Source organism: Manacus candei, unplaced genomic scaffold (genome assembly GCF_025592945.1).
Source record: "Manacus candei isolate 608988 ecotype Guabito, Panama unplaced genomic scaffold, ASM2559294v1 h1tg000011l, whole genome shotgun sequence".
Classification (NCBI taxonomy): Eukaryota; Metazoa; Chordata; class Aves; order Passeriformes; family Pipridae; genus Manacus; species Manacus candei.
Window position 1 is genome coordinate 2,212,885 of NW_026138059.1, and position 20,002 is coordinate 2,232,886.

General features: G+C 37.1%; 1 protein-coding gene across 2 annotated transcripts in view; it reads left to right on the forward strand.

Annotated features, from left to right (window-relative positions):
- The first annotated feature begins 1,679 nt into the window (after window positions 1-1,679).
- The window catches only part of NBAS (NBAS subunit of NRZ tethering complex), a 167,042-nt gene continuing 148,719 nt past the window's right edge, over window positions 1,680-20,002 (forward strand). For both annotated transcript variants that reach the window (XM_051778244.1, XM_051778245.1), the window contains exons 1-11: window positions 1,680-1,857; window positions 5,474-5,528; window positions 6,099-6,135; window positions 7,877-7,954; window positions 8,934-8,981; window positions 10,064-10,107; window positions 10,496-10,629; window positions 11,340-11,473; window positions 11,597-11,695; window positions 16,269-16,407; window positions 17,172-17,237. In XM_051778244.1, the coding sequence (XP_051634204.1) occupies window positions 1,705-1,857; window positions 5,474-5,528; window positions 6,099-6,135; window positions 7,877-7,954; window positions 8,934-8,981; window positions 10,064-10,107; window positions 10,496-10,629; window positions 11,340-11,473; window positions 11,597-11,695; window positions 16,269-16,407; window positions 17,172-17,237 (987 nt within the window). In that variant the 5' untranslated portion in view covers window positions 1,680-1,704. The remainder of the gene's footprint in view (window positions 1,858-5,473; window positions 5,529-6,098; window positions 6,136-7,876; window positions 7,955-8,933; window positions 8,982-10,063; window positions 10,108-10,495; window positions 10,630-11,339; window positions 11,474-11,596; window positions 11,696-16,268; window positions 16,408-17,171; window positions 17,238-20,002) is intronic.

Consider the following 20,002-nt stretch of genomic DNA (forward strand, 5'->3'; position numbering starts at 1 on the left):
TTTTCTAGGCAGCACTGAAACACAGACATATATGGTTCAAAGGCCAAATAAACACCAAGCATCTCTGACAATGTAGTTCTCTCAACTACTGTGTTGCAAATTGAGTAATGGTTTTGTCCTGGAGGCTTGTTTCAAGACCTTTTTTAAAACTTACTGAGCCCTACTGACTGCTAACTTACACTGTAGAAACAGGTATCATGCAGAGAAAAATACAGCAGATATATTATACCTTTAGTACCAGGCTGTTTCTCATATATTAATAATTCCTTTGGTAGTAACTTCCTTTGATGTGCTTCCTTTCTTTCAGTATTATTCACTATATCTGTCAATCATTATTTTGCATGCTTTCAGATAAATGACAAAACTAATAATTTTTACAGACACAGATATGAATAATGTACAAATTCAACCATGATTCTGAGAAAACCTGTTTGTAGGCAGAACTCGATATCAATACATAGTGCTGCTTGTTGGTGTGGAATGTGGAGTGTAATTTACGATAAATTGTCCATAATTCTTTGAAACTTATGAACACCATGTTATACTATTTATCGTTGCTGTACAAGCTACATTGTCAAATACAGTTAAAGAAATGTTAAGTAAAGAGACAGTCAAAAGGCATTTTTTTTCTCAGCGGTTGTTTCTTCTTGAAGTATTTCCCAGGTATCCAAGAGAGCTTTCATATTGCCCTGAATCCCTAGTTTGAGAATTTAAATTTTAGTTTAACCTAATTCTAGGCGACACAGTTGCCTACAAGAAAACACGTACTAGACTCAAGCAAAAATTAGAGTACAGGAGCAGAGGTGGCTGGGTGTGAGGTAATTTTATTTCTATTTTACAAATAATGAATTCGCAGGACAGAGGCTGAAACCTCAGTTCTTACATAATTATTTCAAAGAATCACAGAATCAATTAAGTTGGAAAAGACCTCTGAGATCATTGTGTCCAACGTATGACCAAACATCACCATGTCAACTAGACCATGGCACCGAGTGCCACATCCAGTCTTTCCTCAAACACCTCCAGGGATGGTGACTCCACCACCTCCCTGGGCAGCCCATTTCTGCCTAATTCTGTCTAATCACCCTTTCTGTGAAGAATTTCTTCCTAATGTCCAGTCTAAACCTCCCCTGGTTCAGCTTGAGGCTGTGTCCTCTTGTCCTGCTGCTGGTTGCCTGGGAGAAGAGACAGATCCCCACCCGGTTACAACCTCCTTTCAGGTATTTGTGGAGAGTGATGAGGTCTCCCCTGAGCCTCCTCTTCTCCAGGCTGAACACCCCAAGCTCCCTCAGCTGCTCATCATAGGACTTGTGCTCCAGACCCTTCACCAGCCCCGCTGACCTCCTCTGGACTCACTCCATCACCTTAATGTCCTTTTGGAAGTGAGGGGCCCACAACTTATAAACAGGCTCATTTTATCTGCTTGGCAGAGCTGAACCCTATGAGTCCTACACAGCACCACTGGAAGAAGAATTTGTGAGAAATACACCTTTTGCTTTTTTTCTCCCCCATTTTCTTTAATTATCCAGTATGGGTTTAATTAATACGCTCAGGCCTCGCCCACATCAGGCATTCCCTATCCCGAGCGCCCTCACTCTCTCCCGGGGCCGGCGCCGCAAGAGTTAACGCGGAGCCGTTTGGCCCCTGCCGGGCGCCGTCGCGGCGGCGGCGCGGGGAGGGCGGTACTGCCCGGCCCGGCCCGGCATGGCCGCCTCCGGCGGGGACAGCGGGAACGGCGGGACGGGGCCCCGGGAGCGCGCGATGGCCGGCGCCGGCGAGGAGGGGGAGAGCGGCGAGGAGAACATCCTGTACGACCTGCTGGTCAACACCGAGTGGCCTCTGGAGACGGAGGTGCAGGTGCGTGTGGCCGCGGCGCGGCCGCGGGCGGGGGAGGGGACCGGCCACGTCGGCGCGGGCGGGGACGCGCCCTGGGGGCGCGCTGGGACCTCCAGGGGCGTGACTGACGGGCACCAAAGGGGTCCCCGCAGCCCTTCTGCTCTTGTCGTACTTTCTCGTCACTTAATTCCTACCCTGGTTTGTGCTTCTGGGGGTGTCCTGAATTATTTCTTGCTCATTGAACACGTATGTCAGGTTTTACTGTTGAGCTGATACAAGGGAAGCTGTGGTGAATGAAGTGCTGGTCTCATCTCCGGAAACTGCTGCACAGAGAGCTGTGGAAGCTGTCCTGGTAACAACAGCATCTTCATTGAATTTACCTTGCATGAGGAGAATTAGATCTCTCTCTGGACTTGTGTATCAGAATGGTTGCATCAGCATTTGCAGGAGTGGGCTAAACGGCGAAAGTGTATCACTGTCTATGCAAGGCACACAAATGGATGCCAAAGCTTAAGAACTCAGAAGATATTGCTCTTGTACTACAAGTTTTCAGTTGTAGTAGTTGTTTCTTAATGGGCCAGTGGAAAAACTGAGAAGCACTTCCATCTTTCCTTTTTCATCTTTTCCCCTGCAGTGTGCTAAGCTAGCTGCCTCTATGTCTGCTCTTGTCTGGTTTGGACGTAGAGGATGCAAAGAATGTGGGTTTCTTTCTTTCTTACAGTGGCTTTTAAGTCCACTGAAGCAACCGAAGTTGTTAGTGTATTTCACACCAGAAGTCATTTATGGAAGTATTTTAACAAAGTTTTATGCTTAATGGTATTGACTATTTTAAACTTGATTTTTCTTACCTATTTATTTTATTTTCAAGATAATATCTATTTTGAATGGCAGAAATAGGAAGGTTTGAAAATATGCTATGTGCTTTGTTTGGATTTACATTCTTAAGAACTGGTAGTAGCCAAGGACACTTCTGATAGTCTTTTTACCTTTTTAGTGGGAAATAGATTTTACACTGACAGTCATAGGCAAACAGATGATTTTGTCAGTATGAGTTAGATTTTGCCTTAAGATGTCGTAACTATGATTTTACATAGGTGATTTTGACTTTCCTTTTGAAACATCTTTCCTTTTGTATCCCTTTCAATCCTGGTTTATTCACACTTTTCAGAAAAAGTCACAGAACACTTCCTACCTTGTAGAACTGAATGTCTTGGAATGAATGAGGTGAGAAATAGTAGAAAGGGAAAGGAAGTTGAATGCTGCACTGGGAAATGAAATTAAATGTCTTCCTATGCAGTAATCTAGGCTACAAAGCAAGACCTTAAACTTTCACAGATCTCTACTGGCTTTGTTTTATTTTTCTGTTACCTCATTTGGGATGATTCATTTTTAATTTCAGAGCACTGAGAACTTATATCTTTAATTATGACTGTTGGAATATGCGTCCTGTGATGAAGATGTAAAGTCATTTTAAATTCAAGATGCTGATAAAACTGGCATGGATTTCTTAGGTTCAACCCCCAAATTAGCTGTGATTTTAGTTCTTGTTAGTGTTGCCATTCACCTGTATTGAATTTAACAATAAGAATTTCTTTTCGTAGGGTGGGGGAGAAGACAGGGGGATATAACAGTTATTTGTGAAGGAAACATGCAAGGGACTGACTGTGGCAGAGGAGAGAGTGGTGTGGAAATCAAGCAGTCTGTATTCAGTATAGTGAGGTGATTGTATATAATGCACTGTTTGAGAACCCCGAAGAAATGTGTAACGAGAATAAAAGTAATTACTGAATAGTTAATCAGTGAAAATAGTGAATGAGGCAGTGGCAGTGGGTAATTTTGCAAGGGAGGACTCATGAAATCATTTGTGGAAATAAAGGCTGATTGAACTTTTCCTTTTCTCCAGTCTATATTTCCATATGTATCACTTGGCTCTGGGAGGCTTTTTCATTGTAATCTAATGTTTTGAGACTTCCCCAACACCCTCCCCTGCTCCACCCCCAGCAACCTTGCAGGGTGTGCAAGAAAATCCAAAACTGAGTGTTTTATCAGCAGGAAAGTACATTTTATTTCTGGAGTGCTGTAGGGAGGGAGAAGTTGAAAGTGTTTTTCCAAACAGGAATGAATTAAAAAAGAAATATAGCAGATCTGGTAGTCATTGCTGTTGCTGATGTGATAAGAATATATTATAAAAAATAAAATTCAGATCTTCAGAGTATAATAGTAAATCAGTTTTTGAGGAGTTTAAGATGTATGGAATAGAAGCCTGTAGTTAAAGCTCAGAAGTGTACACCTAAAATATTCAAAAAAATTCTAAAGAGATATAAGCAATTTTGGGAATGTTTTTACTGTGAAATTTTCTTAATCCAAAAACTTTAACAAGCTCTGCTTTTAAGGTCCCTAGGAAATTGCAGTTCTCCCTGAGGTACTAGGAGAGCTGTAATAAATAATTTATGCTCTCGCTTATTTTACTGTAATGCCTTGTTATTTCCTGAATGTGGAACATTACCTATTAGTACAGCCATGTTTGCTTCTTACATGCTGTGAGATGACAGCCTGGTTATTTGAAAGACTATTTATGGATTGCAAACTTTGCCTACAAAACTAATCTTTACTTCAATAACTTAAAACTTGGGAGCCCACATACTTATTTTTTTTAATTTGAACATACTTCAAAATGTTGATAAATTTGTATGTCTTTCAGTGTTTGCTGCTCTATAACTTGGTGAGGTCTGAATATTTCAGTTATCAAGTGAAATCTACTCTATGTATTCTGTACTGAAGGGAAGAGGAATTTCATTCATTACCTGCTCTAATGCTCAGCTTGTGATGCTCTAATATGTTCATTAGAAAAGTATAAGCATGACTGCTTATTTGAAGAGGTGTGTGTGATTCCTTCCTTATTGTTTATCTTTGTTATCTTCTCAGTGTCATATCTTTTTTCTGCTTTCTTACTGGCAAATAACTTTATCTCCTCATAGCTAAGAATATACATCCTGTGTTGTTTTCTGTCCCTTTTTTCTGTGTTTGGAGAGGGCTTTCATTTGTATATTGAATGTAGTTGTTCCTCTTTGCCTTAAGTAGAACAGGATTGCTGGTAAGGCTTTGTGAGATGGTGTGGAGTAGAGCAGCTGTGTTGCCTAGTATAACTTGTTGTAAAAATAGTTTTTCTTCACAAAATCTTTGTTTTGCTTGATGTTTCTGAAACTTTCATGTGCAATCTTTATGTAGCTTAGCAATTAGATATTAGCATAATATGTTGAACACCAGGTACTTCGACTTCTGAGCAGATCAATCTGGCATTAATTTGGGATAGAAGGAATGGTTTATAATACCTTACAGGAGAACATAATCAGAAGTCGATGTCTTTTCTCACTACTCAAAGATGAAGGCAAAGTTGAATCAATAGAGTCTGTGGCACGTTTTTGTTTATTGCATCTTGGCATTTAAATTATTTGACTTTATAGCCTGTTTTAGCTTATGCAGTTAAATTACTCACTATATGAAGACATGAGTAACAGAAAATACATAAGGAGCTTCTAGGCTAGGAGGCAGTTTTAATCCGTGAATCTGTGTATGAATGTTATATTTAAGTTAAAATGTGTGATATAGTGTCTGATCATTATTGTTATAATTGCAGCCAAGAGGCAACAGAAAACATGGTGCATCATTTATCATCACTAGAGCAATTACAGGTAAATATGACTTGTTCTTATGTTCATGACTTCCAAGAATGTGTGGATTACTTGTAAATGTTACAATTTCTGCCCTTTAGAGTGGCGATTGTAATGGAAATAGAGCGCAGGATATGTTTTTAGGAAGATGATTTCTCATTGTCAGTATTACTTTTTTAGTTTTATGTCAATTTTACGAGCTTTCTTGTCTCTATTAGTTTGTTGGGACTAATGTTCTAATGTCCTAACTAATAAACCATACTTCTAACAACTTAAGCTCTGTGTTTTGCAAAACGTTGTTGAGTCTTTCCTTTTTTTCTCTACCAGCTCTTGCATGGGCCTGTTCACTTTTTAAGACAGTTCTATGCAATGTAATACAATCAAAATGTAAAATTTCCTTATAAACTAAGTGTTCAATGGCAGTAATTGAACTGCATTTTCATCTAGTAGGAATTTCTCTTAGGATTTCCAAGAATGCATAGTGATTTTTTTCGATCTGATATTTGCATTTACTGTAACATGAGAATTTCTATAAGCCGGAGGGTGTTTTAAGACCACTAGAGATGTAATTTTTTCCTCTTTCCATTGTAGGTCCTGCATTATTTTTGCTTCGGTACCTCTGGTACAGGTAGGTTTGATGAGAATATTGCTTAATTTTTCTATTTGGGAATATTTTTATAGCCATCAAAATTTGATGGAATGTAATTCTTAATGAGAGGAAAGTTGAACACTTCTTTTGAATATTGTCCAAGCAATGCTTAGAATAGTCTCTTTTCATAAATTAAGTTGTAACCCCTTAAGTTGCAGCTGAAGCCTATCTAGAAAAGAACTAGTGTGTACTAGTTTGACTTTGTACTTTTACCGGAAGCGAAAGTCAACTTGCAGTTGAAATGTCATCTTTCTCTGAACACATATTTGTCCTCCCCACTCCCAGCTGCTATATTGCAAGTGAAGCTGCTGTGGTTTTTCCTTTTTTTTTCTCTTAAACCCTAAGGATGGCACAGCAGGGTTTACTTCCTTTCAAGTAATAATTTTGATTTTTTTTTTTCCTTGACAATTCAAACTGTCACACAAAAAGCTTGATAACTACTTGAGCAGCACTCGTGCCATTTATAAATTTTAGGTTCTAATTCAAAGAGTGATTAAGTGGTCCCAGAAATATATTGGGGTAAATAAAGTGTTTCTGAAGAATTTCAGCTGTGTGGTTTTACTACTCTGTTGGTGCACTTAGCAGGTTTGAAGATATCAGTTTTCCCGTTTAAAGGATATTCTGTTGGTTTGGAGATATATGAAAAGGGGTGTTTATGTGGCTTCCTGTGAAACAATACTGTACTTGAATTTGGCAGGGAATGCTGTTTTCCCTATTGCTGGTGTTCTGGTTTATTTTTATGCACTTACCTGCCCCTCTTTTTTGGTGGGGGAGGTGAACTTTTTGGGCGTCATACTGTCATGTAAGTCTAGTTATGAGGATTCAGTTTTAGACAGAATTAAATTATTTTTCTTCCCTCCCTCCAGTAGTCATTTAAAGTCTAATTTCAAGCTTTTATAATTGTTTCTAGTTGCTATTTTCATGTGTTTAATAAAAGTGTTTGGTAGGGAACTCGGGAGGCCTCTAGTTTAAAGTCCTGCTAAAAGCAGAACATTAAATTCAGATTGGGTTCAATAGGGCTCTGTCCAGCTAGGTCTTGAAAAGGTTAAAGGGTGGACATCCCAAAGACTCTCTGATCTGTTCTAGTGCCTGTCTGTCTTCATGGTGAAGTAAGCCCTTCCTTATGTCGATTTGGAACCTGGTTTAGATTCATAGAGACATTTAGGTTGGAAAGGACCTTTACAATCATGGGGTCTGACTGGTAACGCAGCACTACCAAGTCCTCCAAAGGGTTGATCATAGTTTCTTGTGTTCCTGCCATGCACCTCAGTTGCTCCCATCTTCATGGTAACTTCCTAGGTATCAGGCAGCTGCTGTTTGGTCTCCCTGAAGCCTTCCCTTCTCCAGGCTAAACACGTACAATTCCCTCAGTATCTCCTTGTAGGGCAAGTGCTCCAGTCCCCTAACCCTCTTTGGGGGCCCTCCTGTTTACTGGTGTTCTTCGTTTGATGGGTGTCCCAAAACTGACTGATGATCAGAGTGTAAAGAGTGATGAGTAAATGATTGTTTCCCTTAATATGTGGTTTTGTTCTGTTAATACAAACAAGGCTGTTGTTACCCTTTGTTGTTGGCAGGGTGCAGTGTTGATTCATGTTCAATTGCTAAAACCACATAGGTGATTGATGGTTGCCTTAAAGCTAAATTATCTGGTTTGTATATCTCAGGTACTGCTTTTGTTAGTTGTAGGTTCTGATTTAGTCTAATGTTTTTGGTATTTCAGCCCTGCAAAATTTTCTCTGCCCACTGGACTGGTTCGTCTCGTTAGTAAGCAGATCAACTGGCACCTTGTCCTTGCCAGGTAACCAGCTCTCATGCTTTTCCATTTTTTTATGGTAGTGAATGTATAAATGCTTCTTCTGCTCTCCCCGCCATCCCTGCTGGTAACCATGCTCAGTTAATATTGTGCTGAAGTCATGTTATTCTTTTTGGTCAAGAAAAATTCCGGAGGCTTTCACAGGTAGCTAGCTCTGTGAAAGAAAGCTCAATGTGCTGACTAAGGGGCTCCCACCTGCTTCCTTTCACTTAATGCACCTCTGCTCAGGTCTGAATGTCTGTCTGGCTTTTGAGGTGAAGTTATTTGCAGTGCAGTTGTTCTCAAACTCAAGTCCTGAATTCGGTTGGTTAAAGACTTGACAGGATATGTAATTTTAAAATAAGCAATTTGTATTTGTGGAAAGTGAATGCATACCCTCAAGACTTGTCTGCTATTGCATGTACAGAGAAGTGGGAGTTCCAGTGCTAGAACCAGCTGTTCTGGGGTAATTTTAGCAACATCAGTAAGGTCACTGGCATTTAAAAATAAGCATAAATATATACAGAAAAATGGTTCAGTGACTTGAAGGTAGTATGGAAGGTTTTAGTTTATGTTGTGTGTTAGGTACAAAGACAGGAGACCTACTCCTAAGGAGACTACATAACTTACTGAAGTATGATAGTTGTTTATTCCAGATAAAGCAATACATAGTTTTGGATGTCACTGTTGTAAAATTATCCATAAGCAGCATCTGATTCTGACCTCTATTACAATGAGATTTTAGACATTGTTTCTATTTTCTTAGTGCTACTGGAAAAGAATGTCAGATAGATTTCAGTGACTTGAAGGGAATCTCATAGAACTGACATCTTCTTTCTAGTAAAAAATTGATATTTCCCAATTTGTTTTGATTTATGAAAGAGGCAATTTATATCTAACCTTGCAGAAGAGCCCCTAGGACTGATGCACATTCTGTAAGGAATGGACTTAAAATGAACTTTCAAACCTGTATTTTCTCTTTCAGCAATGGTAAATTGTTGGCAGTTGTTCAAGACCAATGTGTAGAAATCAGGTAATTTAGTGTTATCTGTTGCTTCATGAACACAGTTGTGGAGTCCTCAGAAAGTGTTTCTAGTCATTTACTAAATGTACTTTTAAATATTTTTCTGCATTTTGCAGTGTTATATGTTGTGAAAGTTATCCATGGAATAATCATAAAAGCAGAAACCTTCTGTTTATCTTAGTTCTCAGCAATTTCACATTAAAAAAAAACTAACCAAAACAACACAACCCCTCCTTTATCCCCCAATTGTAAATGTTATAGGTAGCTGTATGTAAGTATCTCTCTCTCCCTCTCTCTCTGTTTCAAGATGTGAAAGAAAAACAATCAAGATGCTCTGAAATACTCAACACAAATCACGGTCTTTTTAACCTTTGCCTTTCTGTCCCCTCTAGAAATTCTCTCCTAACAAATGGGACAAGGAGCCAGTATTCTTCTCTGTAGAGTAGCTGGCGTGTATAATACTTCACCTTATTTTACAAGTAGTGTGGATTGCCATCAAGACTGATGCTTTCCCTTCTGCTCTCTAACAAGAAGCTCTCCTTTGCTGGTTCAAGAGCACATTTAACTGTAGAACAGATCTTGATTGAGTGTGTTTACTTGCTTCACAAAAATCCATTTGCTAGAAGGTCAGACCTTCTATTTATATGTAAAAGAAGCAAGTGTACGAAAATTGTTCAATCAAAAGTGGTGTGAATACCATAAATGTCAGCTTACAGACTATAAAATAAATCTTGTTTCTTTGTATTAATGTAACTATATTCTTGCATTGTTTCTAAAATCGTAACCTAAAGAATACTGACTAGGTTTTTTTTCTAAAGTTATATGAAGCGCTGAAATGTTGCTATCCTATTTTGAACAGCATTACGAATAAATGAGGGATGTTAGTACTTATGCAGTGGGAGGAGGATGTCTAAAATACTAGTATTAGTTACTGTAGCTGCCTAAGGGCGAAAGCTACTATCTGCTTTTTTGACCAAGTAGTTAGGGTGTGCAGGCCTTTGAATTGAATGTTTTTCTAGTGTTCTGTTTATTATGGAAAGTTGGATAGTGTCTTTTCATATTTAAATTCATATGAGTTTTTTTTTCTGCAGGTCTGCAAAAGATGAATTTGTATCCATCATTGGAAAATGTCAAGGTATGGCAATCTCTATGTGCTTACTTAGTGTCGTCATTTTTTGTTATTCATGCATTGCTAAATGGTGATGTCGGTTTAGTTTAATGATAATGTAACTTCTTAAAAACTATTGTGAAGAATCTCGTAATAGTTTTGCTTTGTGACTAGCTCCTCTGCTTTTCGTGATGATTAACATATGAAAGAAACCTGAATCTGAAATGAAATGATAGTTAAAATTAGTGGGTTTAGGAGACATAACGGGTGACTTTTCTTTTTTGACCGTCCTTTGAAATAAGCTTGTAATGCAGGTAGACACCCTGCATTTTTTTGATGCAGCTGACTTTTTGTTCTTTTTAAGGGATTGTATTTATATTTCACTTTTATTAATAACTTTATTCCTTTTTCACAGTGCCAAAGGATCCCAACCCTCAGTGGAGGAGAGTGGCATGGAGTCATGACTGTACGTTACTTGCTTATGCTGAAAGCACTGGAACAGTCAGAGTGTTTGACCTGATGGGTAGTGAGCTTTTGGTCATTTCACCGGTATGTGCTCTCTTGGATTAAATATTGATATAGTGGAACTTTTTTTAAGGGTCATGCATAATTTCCACTCTTGGACCTTTTTAAAGTCATGACTTATATTGCTGTAAATGTTTACACTGCGAATACAATGCAGAAACGGACCATAAAAAGTTTAACTATAATATATCCATCATATGATCAACAGAAGATGTGTAACCCTTAAAACAGCACAGAGGACGTTTTACATCTGTCTTGGAATTGTGGTAGATCTGCAAGTACATTGGATAGTGAAAATATAGAATCACCTAATTAGTGTGTGTGCAAATAATTACAATTACTAGTAATAGATCTGCATTTCATATACAGAGTCAATTATAATTCCAGAAATATTGCTGCTAGAGCAACATGAGGAATTTTTTTGCTTGGTATGATAGTAGATAACTGCTGTCAACAGGCCCCACATAATATATTTGCTATTTTGTATGTTCAAAGGTTGTATTAAACTGATTTGTGAAGGTGAATGAAATGTATTTCCTTAGTATATTGTCTTTGCAGAATTTATAGTAAGATATCTTTAAAAGAAAGATAAAAGGAAGTGTATTTTGTTACTAATACAACCTATAAAGCGTTTTATTATTTTAATACAATATAATAAATTGTATATAGTAACAAAGACACTTTTTTTAAAATCTCCTTTCTCTCTCAATGTCTATCTTCATTTTTGGGTAAAGACAGCAAGTTTTCCAGGAGATCTGAGTTATGCTATTGCTGGATTGATCTTTCTAGAATACAAAGCAAGTGCTCAATGGTCAGCTGAACTGCTCGTTGTTAATTATCGTGGAGAACTGAGAAGTTATCTTGTAAGGTAAGCATACATTTTGACTTAGTTTAAGAAGGTGCAGTTAACTTCAAAGGAATTCTTTCTACTCTTTCTAGAAAATAAATCTGAAATAATCCATGTTTTTTTTTTGTTTCCCTGCATACTTAGTGTTGGAACAAATCAGAGCTTCCAAGAAAGTCATAGTTTCAGCTTTAGCAGCCATTACGCCCATGGTATTACAACTGTCATTTATCATCCTGGTCACAGGTAAGTGCTCTCTGCTACCTGACAGTGATATGTAAATGATGAACAAAAGTGGCAAAATAAGCATTGAAGTGTGTTGGATATAGAGGGGGAGAAAACCCCCCTATTTTAAAATTGGTATTTAGTGCATCAGTAATTAGTCATGTCTCTTTCTACCTATGAAAGAAGACTTAGTTGATTTCACTTGAATAATTAGGTAATGAAAGTCAAGTTCTGTTCTTTCTGCCTGAGTACCTTGCATAAGCAGCGTGCATTTTGTAGAATATTGGGAGTAGCTTCAAAAGACATTTCTGAGTGTGGTGGGGGTAAAGGCTGATATGTGTTTGGTTGGAGGTTTTTTTTTTCTTGTTTGTTTATTTGTGTCAATTTGTAATTGACTGCTAGACTTGTTGGCCACCCCATTTTCCCTAGTGTTCTGACTGGAACTGCCAGACTTCTGTATTTGGAGTTGTCCTGTGATGTGTTTTCTCTACTAATAACCTGTTGGTTACAGAAACAAGACTTGAAAGGTGGCCTAATTGACTGCCTGCTCTTGAACCCAATGTAGTTGGAATAGGTACTGGTTAGCCTACTACTTATGCTAAAAATGTGCCTATTTTTTTAATATCAACTTGCTATATAGCAAGATAAATTCAACAACTCTTTTTCCTACTTCTTTTCAGTTGTAGGGACTAAACTTCATTATAGATATTTTTCTTCTATTACATCTACTAGGATTGAACCCATTAGTGCAGTACATTATATCACTGTTTAGTTTTAAATGGAAATTAGGCTTGGTTATGGAATACCAGAAGAAGCTCACTGTTAAAAACTTGTTCTTATTCTTCAATGTTAAGTGAATTTTAAGTGTCCTGTCCTATCTATCTCGGGAAAAAAAAAAATTATTATTAATGAGATGTAATGTTCTTCTAGCTTTTTATTTTGAGAGATTAATTTTGCTTCTTGCTACCTAAATCATATCTAGTAATTTCACATAATTAATATTCAGTATACTAAATGTATAGTTTTGATGTAGTAAGTGAGGATTATGGAGCTTTGGTAGCACTACCTGACCAGACAACAGAAACAACTCATTGTTTCCTTTGATCAGACCAGAGTTAATGGTTCTGACACCATTTCCAAAGTTATCTTTTCTGGCCCTAATATTAGGATTGCTGGAACAGTAAGTGTTGCAAAGAATGTTGGGTAATATTCAAAGAAGAGTCAAGTAATTACTCTGATGTTATTATAGATGGTTATGCTTGCTTTTAATTTTTGTGACTTTTTGAGTAAATGATGTCAGAACTGTTAAACTCTTATAATGGATGAATCCATTAGCAAGAAAATATGTAGCAAACCAGTTGTCAAGCAAATAGTATGGACATTGCTTTGTGTGTGCTAGTGACAACTTCTTGCCATGGAAATTTAGAAGAAATGGAAAAATTGCAATAATGTCAAGTTTTGTTTTCTTTCTTTCCTCCCACCTCGAAGAGAGTGATATCTTTGTTTTTCCTACTACTCTTGTAAGATCTTAGGTTAATGTTTTTAAAACTTGATATTAGTATGAAGTAAAAGAACAAGAGACAGTGCTGGGTTTGTGCTTAGAACATTGGTCATTAAAATTGTCTTTTTACGGAAGCTTATTGTTGGCATAGCTCTTTTTGTTGTCCATGTTGCAGATTTTCTAGGGAAAGAAATGACCTTTCCTTACATGGAGAAATGTGGTTCTATCTGCTGCTGACCTAATAAGTTTTTGTAATGTGTGTGGCATACACATTCAGGAATTACTTGTTTTTACCAGGAAATATTATGACTCATTCCATGAAAATAAAACTAGTCAGATAGAGTCCCCTGTGATTGTAGTATCTCCTGCTATATGCAGGAGATATAAACCAGTTAACTGGTTTAGTAAAGTTGAAAAATTGGTGCTTGAAAGAATACACAATTGGATGGGATGGATCAAAAGCAAGAGAACTGATGTTTTGCCCTTCATATAGGCAAGTGCTTTCTGTTTTGAATTTAATCTGTGGTAGAAAACTCCTAAATTTGACATTGGAGAACTCTAAATTCATGATCAGAGTCTCTTGCTGAAATTTTCTTGTTAACCAAAAAAAAAAACCAGAAAGAGTTGAAGGCAGGCACTTTAAAATTGTGCATTAAATAAAATGGTAGATATATAGGGACACCTGAAAGTTTTCATATTCAATAACGTGAACTTTGATCACTTAGCATAAGTTGAACTTTGTCAATTTGTGCTTTCCTGCATTTCATTCAGCCTCAGATGGTGAAGTTACGTTGGACTATCTTTACTGCTTGTAAGGCTTGACTTACTGCACTTTGTATTACTGTGTATTTGCACATTACCCATTACAGAGCAATAAAAGAGCACTTAAGAACTTAATGCACTTAATTTTTTCAACTAGATGTATGATAATTGCAAAGAGAATATATCAGTAGGGAATGTATCTGAAGCAAGAGTTTTGGGGAAAAGTCTAATAATGAATTTCACTGTTGTTAAAATGTGTTATATACCTTAATTTAGATACCAAATGCTGGTGTCCTCTTGTGATGCAGCCTTCATCTAGGATGGAATTTATGGTGCACTTTAGTTGACAAAACTTTAATGTCTGCTTCAGTGTGAACTCTTTGTAAGCTCTAATGTAAGTTTCAACAACTGCTTGAGTATCTTAATCTGGAACTGAATGTCTTACGTCAGGGTTATCCATAGTAAGACTGCTAGAGAAAATGTTTGATGTTAAAGCCTAAAGTTTGCGATGAAGGCCTTGTGATGAAAGAGTTGAAGGGTTTCAGATTCAGTTGAAATTTTTTTGTTGTACCAAAATTGATGAATGAAGAATGGCATATCAAGTTTTTCTTGGATGCCTGAATTGAAGTTGTTGTTCTCAAGACCAGTATTACACTGGTTATCTTCAACCCTACTTTGTAGCAACCTGTAGAATAGAGTACACCTGAGGTACTGCAGGCATTTTTTAAGACTGAAGGAACCCCATGAAATCATCTAATCCATTCCCTTCACTGTACAGGATCAGCTGGAGCAGGTTGCTTGAACCCATGTCTCAGCAGTTCAAGACCTGCACATCTGTATCCTCCCTTGAGAGTGTGGTCTTTGTCAAGGCCTCTGATGTGCTGGAGGAGCTGCTCCAGAGAGTGCTGGGGACTGAGCCTGGCAGTGCATCACCACAATTGTGCGGAACATGTACAGAGACAGGTTCTGGTCATCATCTTCTGCAAAGTGCTGCACAAAATGCTGCAGACATGGTCTGCTCTTTAGGCACTTATTGATCTCTACAATTCCCTGAAAGGAGGCTGTAGCCAGGTGGGGATTTGCCTCTTCTCCCAGGCAGCTAGCAACAGGACAAGAGGACGTGGTCTTAAGCTGCGCCAAGGCAGGTTTAGGTTGGACGTGAGGAGGAATTTCTTCTCAGAACGATTAGACATTGGAATGGGCTGCCCAGGGAGGTTGTGGAATCTCTGTCCCTGGAGTTGGTCTAGTTGGCGTGGTGGTGTTCAGTCATAGGTTGGACTTGATGATCTCAGAGGTCTTTTCCAACCTAACTGATTTTGTTATTCATCTGTGGTTTGTGAATAGCATGAGACCTGGGAATATTCAATAAATTTTACTGACCTCTTAAAGAGGATTAAATGGGGAAGGAAATTTTCTTCCTGGACTTTTTTTTTTTCTTTTTTTCTTTCATTGGACTTTTGTGGGAAAAGTTTTGAAATGCACTCAGGGCAGAGCTGAGCTGTATGAGTGGCAGCCTCTAGGGAGCACTTCAGGAGTGATGCAACCTTGGAAAAGGGATAATGGAGCATTCCCAGGTCTGAGCTCTGGGCTCTTACAATTGCACCTTTTTGGCAGATACTTTACTTTTTGATGGGTTATTCATTAAAATGATACTTCCAAACAAACTTAGACATATTCTCAAAGTTTTCATCAAAATAGTCATTAGTTAAATATAGAACTGCTTGTTAATAAGGTGGAAGGGCTTCAAGGGAAAATACTTTGATACAGTTTAATGTCAATCAGCAATAATTATGAGTTATGTCAAAGTTTTTAAAATGCCATCTACTGTGTGTAACAAAATTATTACATGTATAATCAGTAGAGTGGCTTTAGAAAACAGAATTAACAAATCTTGATGCTTTCGGTTCCTCAGTGAAAGAGAAGTAGCTTTTATGCCACACCTGAATAAATGGAAACCTAATGCTTGAACAGAATGATCAGAACTTTTCATAGGCTTAAACTATAATTTTTTATAGTTTTGATGGTGAGGCAGAAACTCAAACTTGTAGACAAACTCACTTTATTTTAGATGTTGGGAATTATGACTTATCGGGAAAGCTACAGAAGAGAATGGATAGGTATAAATGCCACAAATAACAACTGACATTCAAATAATATTTAAATACTTTTAGATTTCAGGGTATTTATCCACAGACAGAGGTTATTGAGGCTCTTAACTGTCTTAGTATACTTAGTGTTTTTGTTACTGCAAGCAGACTGCTCTAGACTTAAGACTATGAGAAAAAATGTGGCAGTATATGAAACCATAATATGCCTTTATATATTTTACAGACTTCTCCTTGTAGGAGGCTGTGAAACAGATGAAGATGGAGTATCTAAAGCAGCTGTTTGTGGGATATCTGCTTGGAGAATTCTGTCAGGTTCTCCCCATTACAAACAGGTCACTAGTTACGAAGATGATGTTAGAATAGTAAGTATTTGTCCTGATTTTGCTGGATGAATATTGTCACTGCCAGAATTATCTGACTGGATGTTCAATATGTCTCTTTTTGAAAGAAGAATTTAATACAGTTGTTGCTATTTTCTAAGGTACGATGTGAATGTCTTAAGTAGTTATCTTTTCCCGCCCTGAATCTGTCTGTTTTTGCTTTTTCTGTAGTATGATTTGAAATTTAAGTTCTTGATTATCACTTGGGGTTTTAAAACCCAAAACAACAAGAAAGAACAAAAATATTGTAACACGGAAATGTGTGAACTCCTCAGTTGTACACTGGGATATGTCTTTGGAAAAAACCTCCAGTTTGTCCTTTTATTACTTTAGAAGAAAAGACAGCATGCCTGAAATAAATGTTTCAGTTTAACTCTGACTCTAGATTTCTTTTGCTTCTAGTAGAAGTAAATGTTTGATTTAGTAACAACTTGGTTATACTGAAATCAATTCACAATATACCAGTTTAAATTCCAGTGTAGGTATTGCTTAGAATTATAAGGGAGCTGCTAATTTAATTGCAAATGAGTAGTGGTTTTCTGTGACATGTTACATACCTAATGAAGTGGACGAAATTACACAAACTGGATTTTATTATCCTTGCATTATTTTGAAGTGGGCAGTTTTATGGAAATTTAAAGAATCCTGCACAGTTGTTTTAGTATTTGAGATATGACTTAATTTTTGGTGCATAAAACAATGTATGAAATTGTCTTTCATTGAATGATTTGTTTCTGTTTTTACAGGCACAGAGAAGAGGATTATTAAGGATTATGAATTTAAGATTTTACAGCAGACGGGGAACAGAACAGGTATTAAGATCTAGGTCTACCTCAGAAATGTATTTTACTAACATAATTGTCCATTAATGACTATCTGAGAAACTGACTAAAAGTAGGTTTTACTTTATGCAACTTAACACTCTGTGAAATTAAAGCTAAAAGTTTGTTCTTTTTGATTAAATGAGGAAGCATGCTATTTATTTGGCTTTCTTAAAAATCCAGTTAGTTCATCTGCTGAAGCTTGAATCATTGGATTTCAGGAACAGGTCTAGAGATGTAGATTCAATATTAAATGTAAACTTATTCAAAAAGGAAGGTATAAGAAGCCACGTGGTTATTTGTTAATGAATGTAATAATCATAGTATGTTAGATGTGTTACATATTCTACAAGAAGAAAGTAGATTGTGATAAGTTTCTCAAATATATGCCCAGGAGGGAAGTAAGAGGAATAAAACCCAGCCTTCTGCACTACCCCACTCCCACTAGAAAAGAACAAAACCCCCTCACCTTACAGCCCAAAATTTTCATACAATGTGGGGAAGAAAAAATGGGTGGATTCAAACTAATCATTCATGGCTTAAATAGGGCAGACACAAAGACTTGATTTTTTTCTAGTCTGAGATACTAAGGAAACATTTTGCTAAGTAACTTCAAAAGTTTATTAACTACTGGGATGCATGTGAACCTAATAAAACTGCTGATGAGAATCAACTTGTTCTTAACAAAACCTGGGTATGGATTTTGTATTCTCTCCCCTGAGTGAGTGGGTGTTAGAATGTCACACTGAGGTGTAGGTATGTGCTTTCTGTATTTCTAAGGCTTTGTACACAGTGCTCGTGGCTTTCTTGTATATGCCCTAGGAGCTGCCCATGCACCACTGCACCACCTTCTCTTACCTCTTGTCTACTAATTGTGTGTAGCCTTTGATTGATTCCTCTTTCTATTCCCCTTTTCCTTCTTATAAAAAAATTTGTTTTCCCTTCTTTTTCTTTACAAAGAAAAACCAGTAAAGAATGTGTCTACCACCTTCAACCTGTGTCCTCCTGAGAGGAAAAATGCTTGATTGGAAGTTATATGGACTTAGGAAATGACCTTAATAGATCTTTTGGGATGTTTAGGTGACTGGTTAAAAGAAGTCACATGCTTGATTGAAAGGGGAAAATAAATTTTTCTGAATCTCTCTCAAGGGTGGAATGGAAAAAGATTTTATTTCCTTCACTGAAAATATAAAAGAGAAAGTTGAAGTAAAGTTTTTTTACTGAAAAGCTTGTACTGAGTGTAGCTATACTAAACTTCAACTTCATTGCACTTGCCAGTACTAAATTAACAAAGAAAAGCAGAGACTGTTATTCATCCTTGAATGTTTTGATCCAATTTCAGAGATTATGGCTTAAATATGTGAGATACAGTTTGCATTCTCAGTGGCAAATTAACACCAGGGTTAAAATATGGCAGGCACAGCAGCTGGAGGACTTGTGTATTAGAACTAGCTATACTGGTATTGGATTCTTAGTGTTCCTACCTTAAGTGACACTTAGAAAATGTTAGGTGCCAACCTGCTGACGTTTTCAAAATCTTATTTTGAAGTTCCCTTAAGTTGTCAAGCTGTTTACAGAGGCAGCATTGCCTGCTTTGCCAAAAGACTCATTAATTTTTATAGATAAGAGTGTGTGGGCAGTAAATTTGAGTGTGTTAATATCTAAATCTGACAGCAAGAGAGTAATTACTGACTACTAAGTAAACATTTACCTGTTTTTAAGATCTGGGATGTATACCACTATCAGTTATCTGAACAGGTTATATATTTTGGCTCTATGTTTCTAAGTCCTTTAACAGTCTTTTGTTCTTTATGCATGCAAATTGATCCGTAAAGAGAGAATTGCCATTGTAGGCATGTACAATTCCTGAGCAAACCACAGTTGAAAGTACAGTACTCTGGCTTCTTAAGAATATAATCAGAGAATACTTAGGAAATTTTTCTAATATAAATAATGCTTAACTGATTAAAAAAAACCCTTAATGCTTCCCTTTTCAATTAAAAACACACTTTAGACTTGGATTTAAGCAGTGCTCTCAATAGCTGCAAACCACTGTACAACAGTTAGCAGATTCCTCAATTGTCAGTTTTCTGTGACATAAAGATGTAACTTAGAAATAAAAGTAATAAAAAAACCCCAACCCCAAAATAACATATCTACCTGAAAAGAATGTTTATATCTTCAAATGATACCTACTACTAATGTTCTATAGAAATACCATTAAAACTTCTTAATTGATGGAGGTCATTTAACATTTTTGTACTTCATTTATGTTGGGGTATTTTCCAAGAGGGGAAGTGTCGGCTTAAAAACTGGTTGGACAGTTTTAACATTACTGTAGGTGAATCTTTATTAGGAAGTTTTTAAAAGTGAACTAACAAAATGGAATTTTATAAACAATGTAATTTTGGAGAATCTGCACTTTTCTGTCTTTCAGTGAAGATTAGACTATCTAAGAACCTAATGATCTTTCTGAAAACGTAGTAGTTGTGGTGGGAGTGGGGGGAATAAATATAAAATGTATTTTCAGAAATTATTATTCATTGCTACTATAGCAGTGGTGCTAAATTTGACTTTAAAATTTGAACTCATATTTAGAGGGTCTTGTGGAAATAGCATATAGATTTGGTTGTAGTCGTGTGGGATTTTGTGAATCCTTAAGGAAATATTTTGTTAGAAGTATGTTTTGCCTCTTAGGGTATCCAGAGCTGAAGGAAAACCGTATCCAGGAGCATTTTTGTAGCCTTGATGAAGTT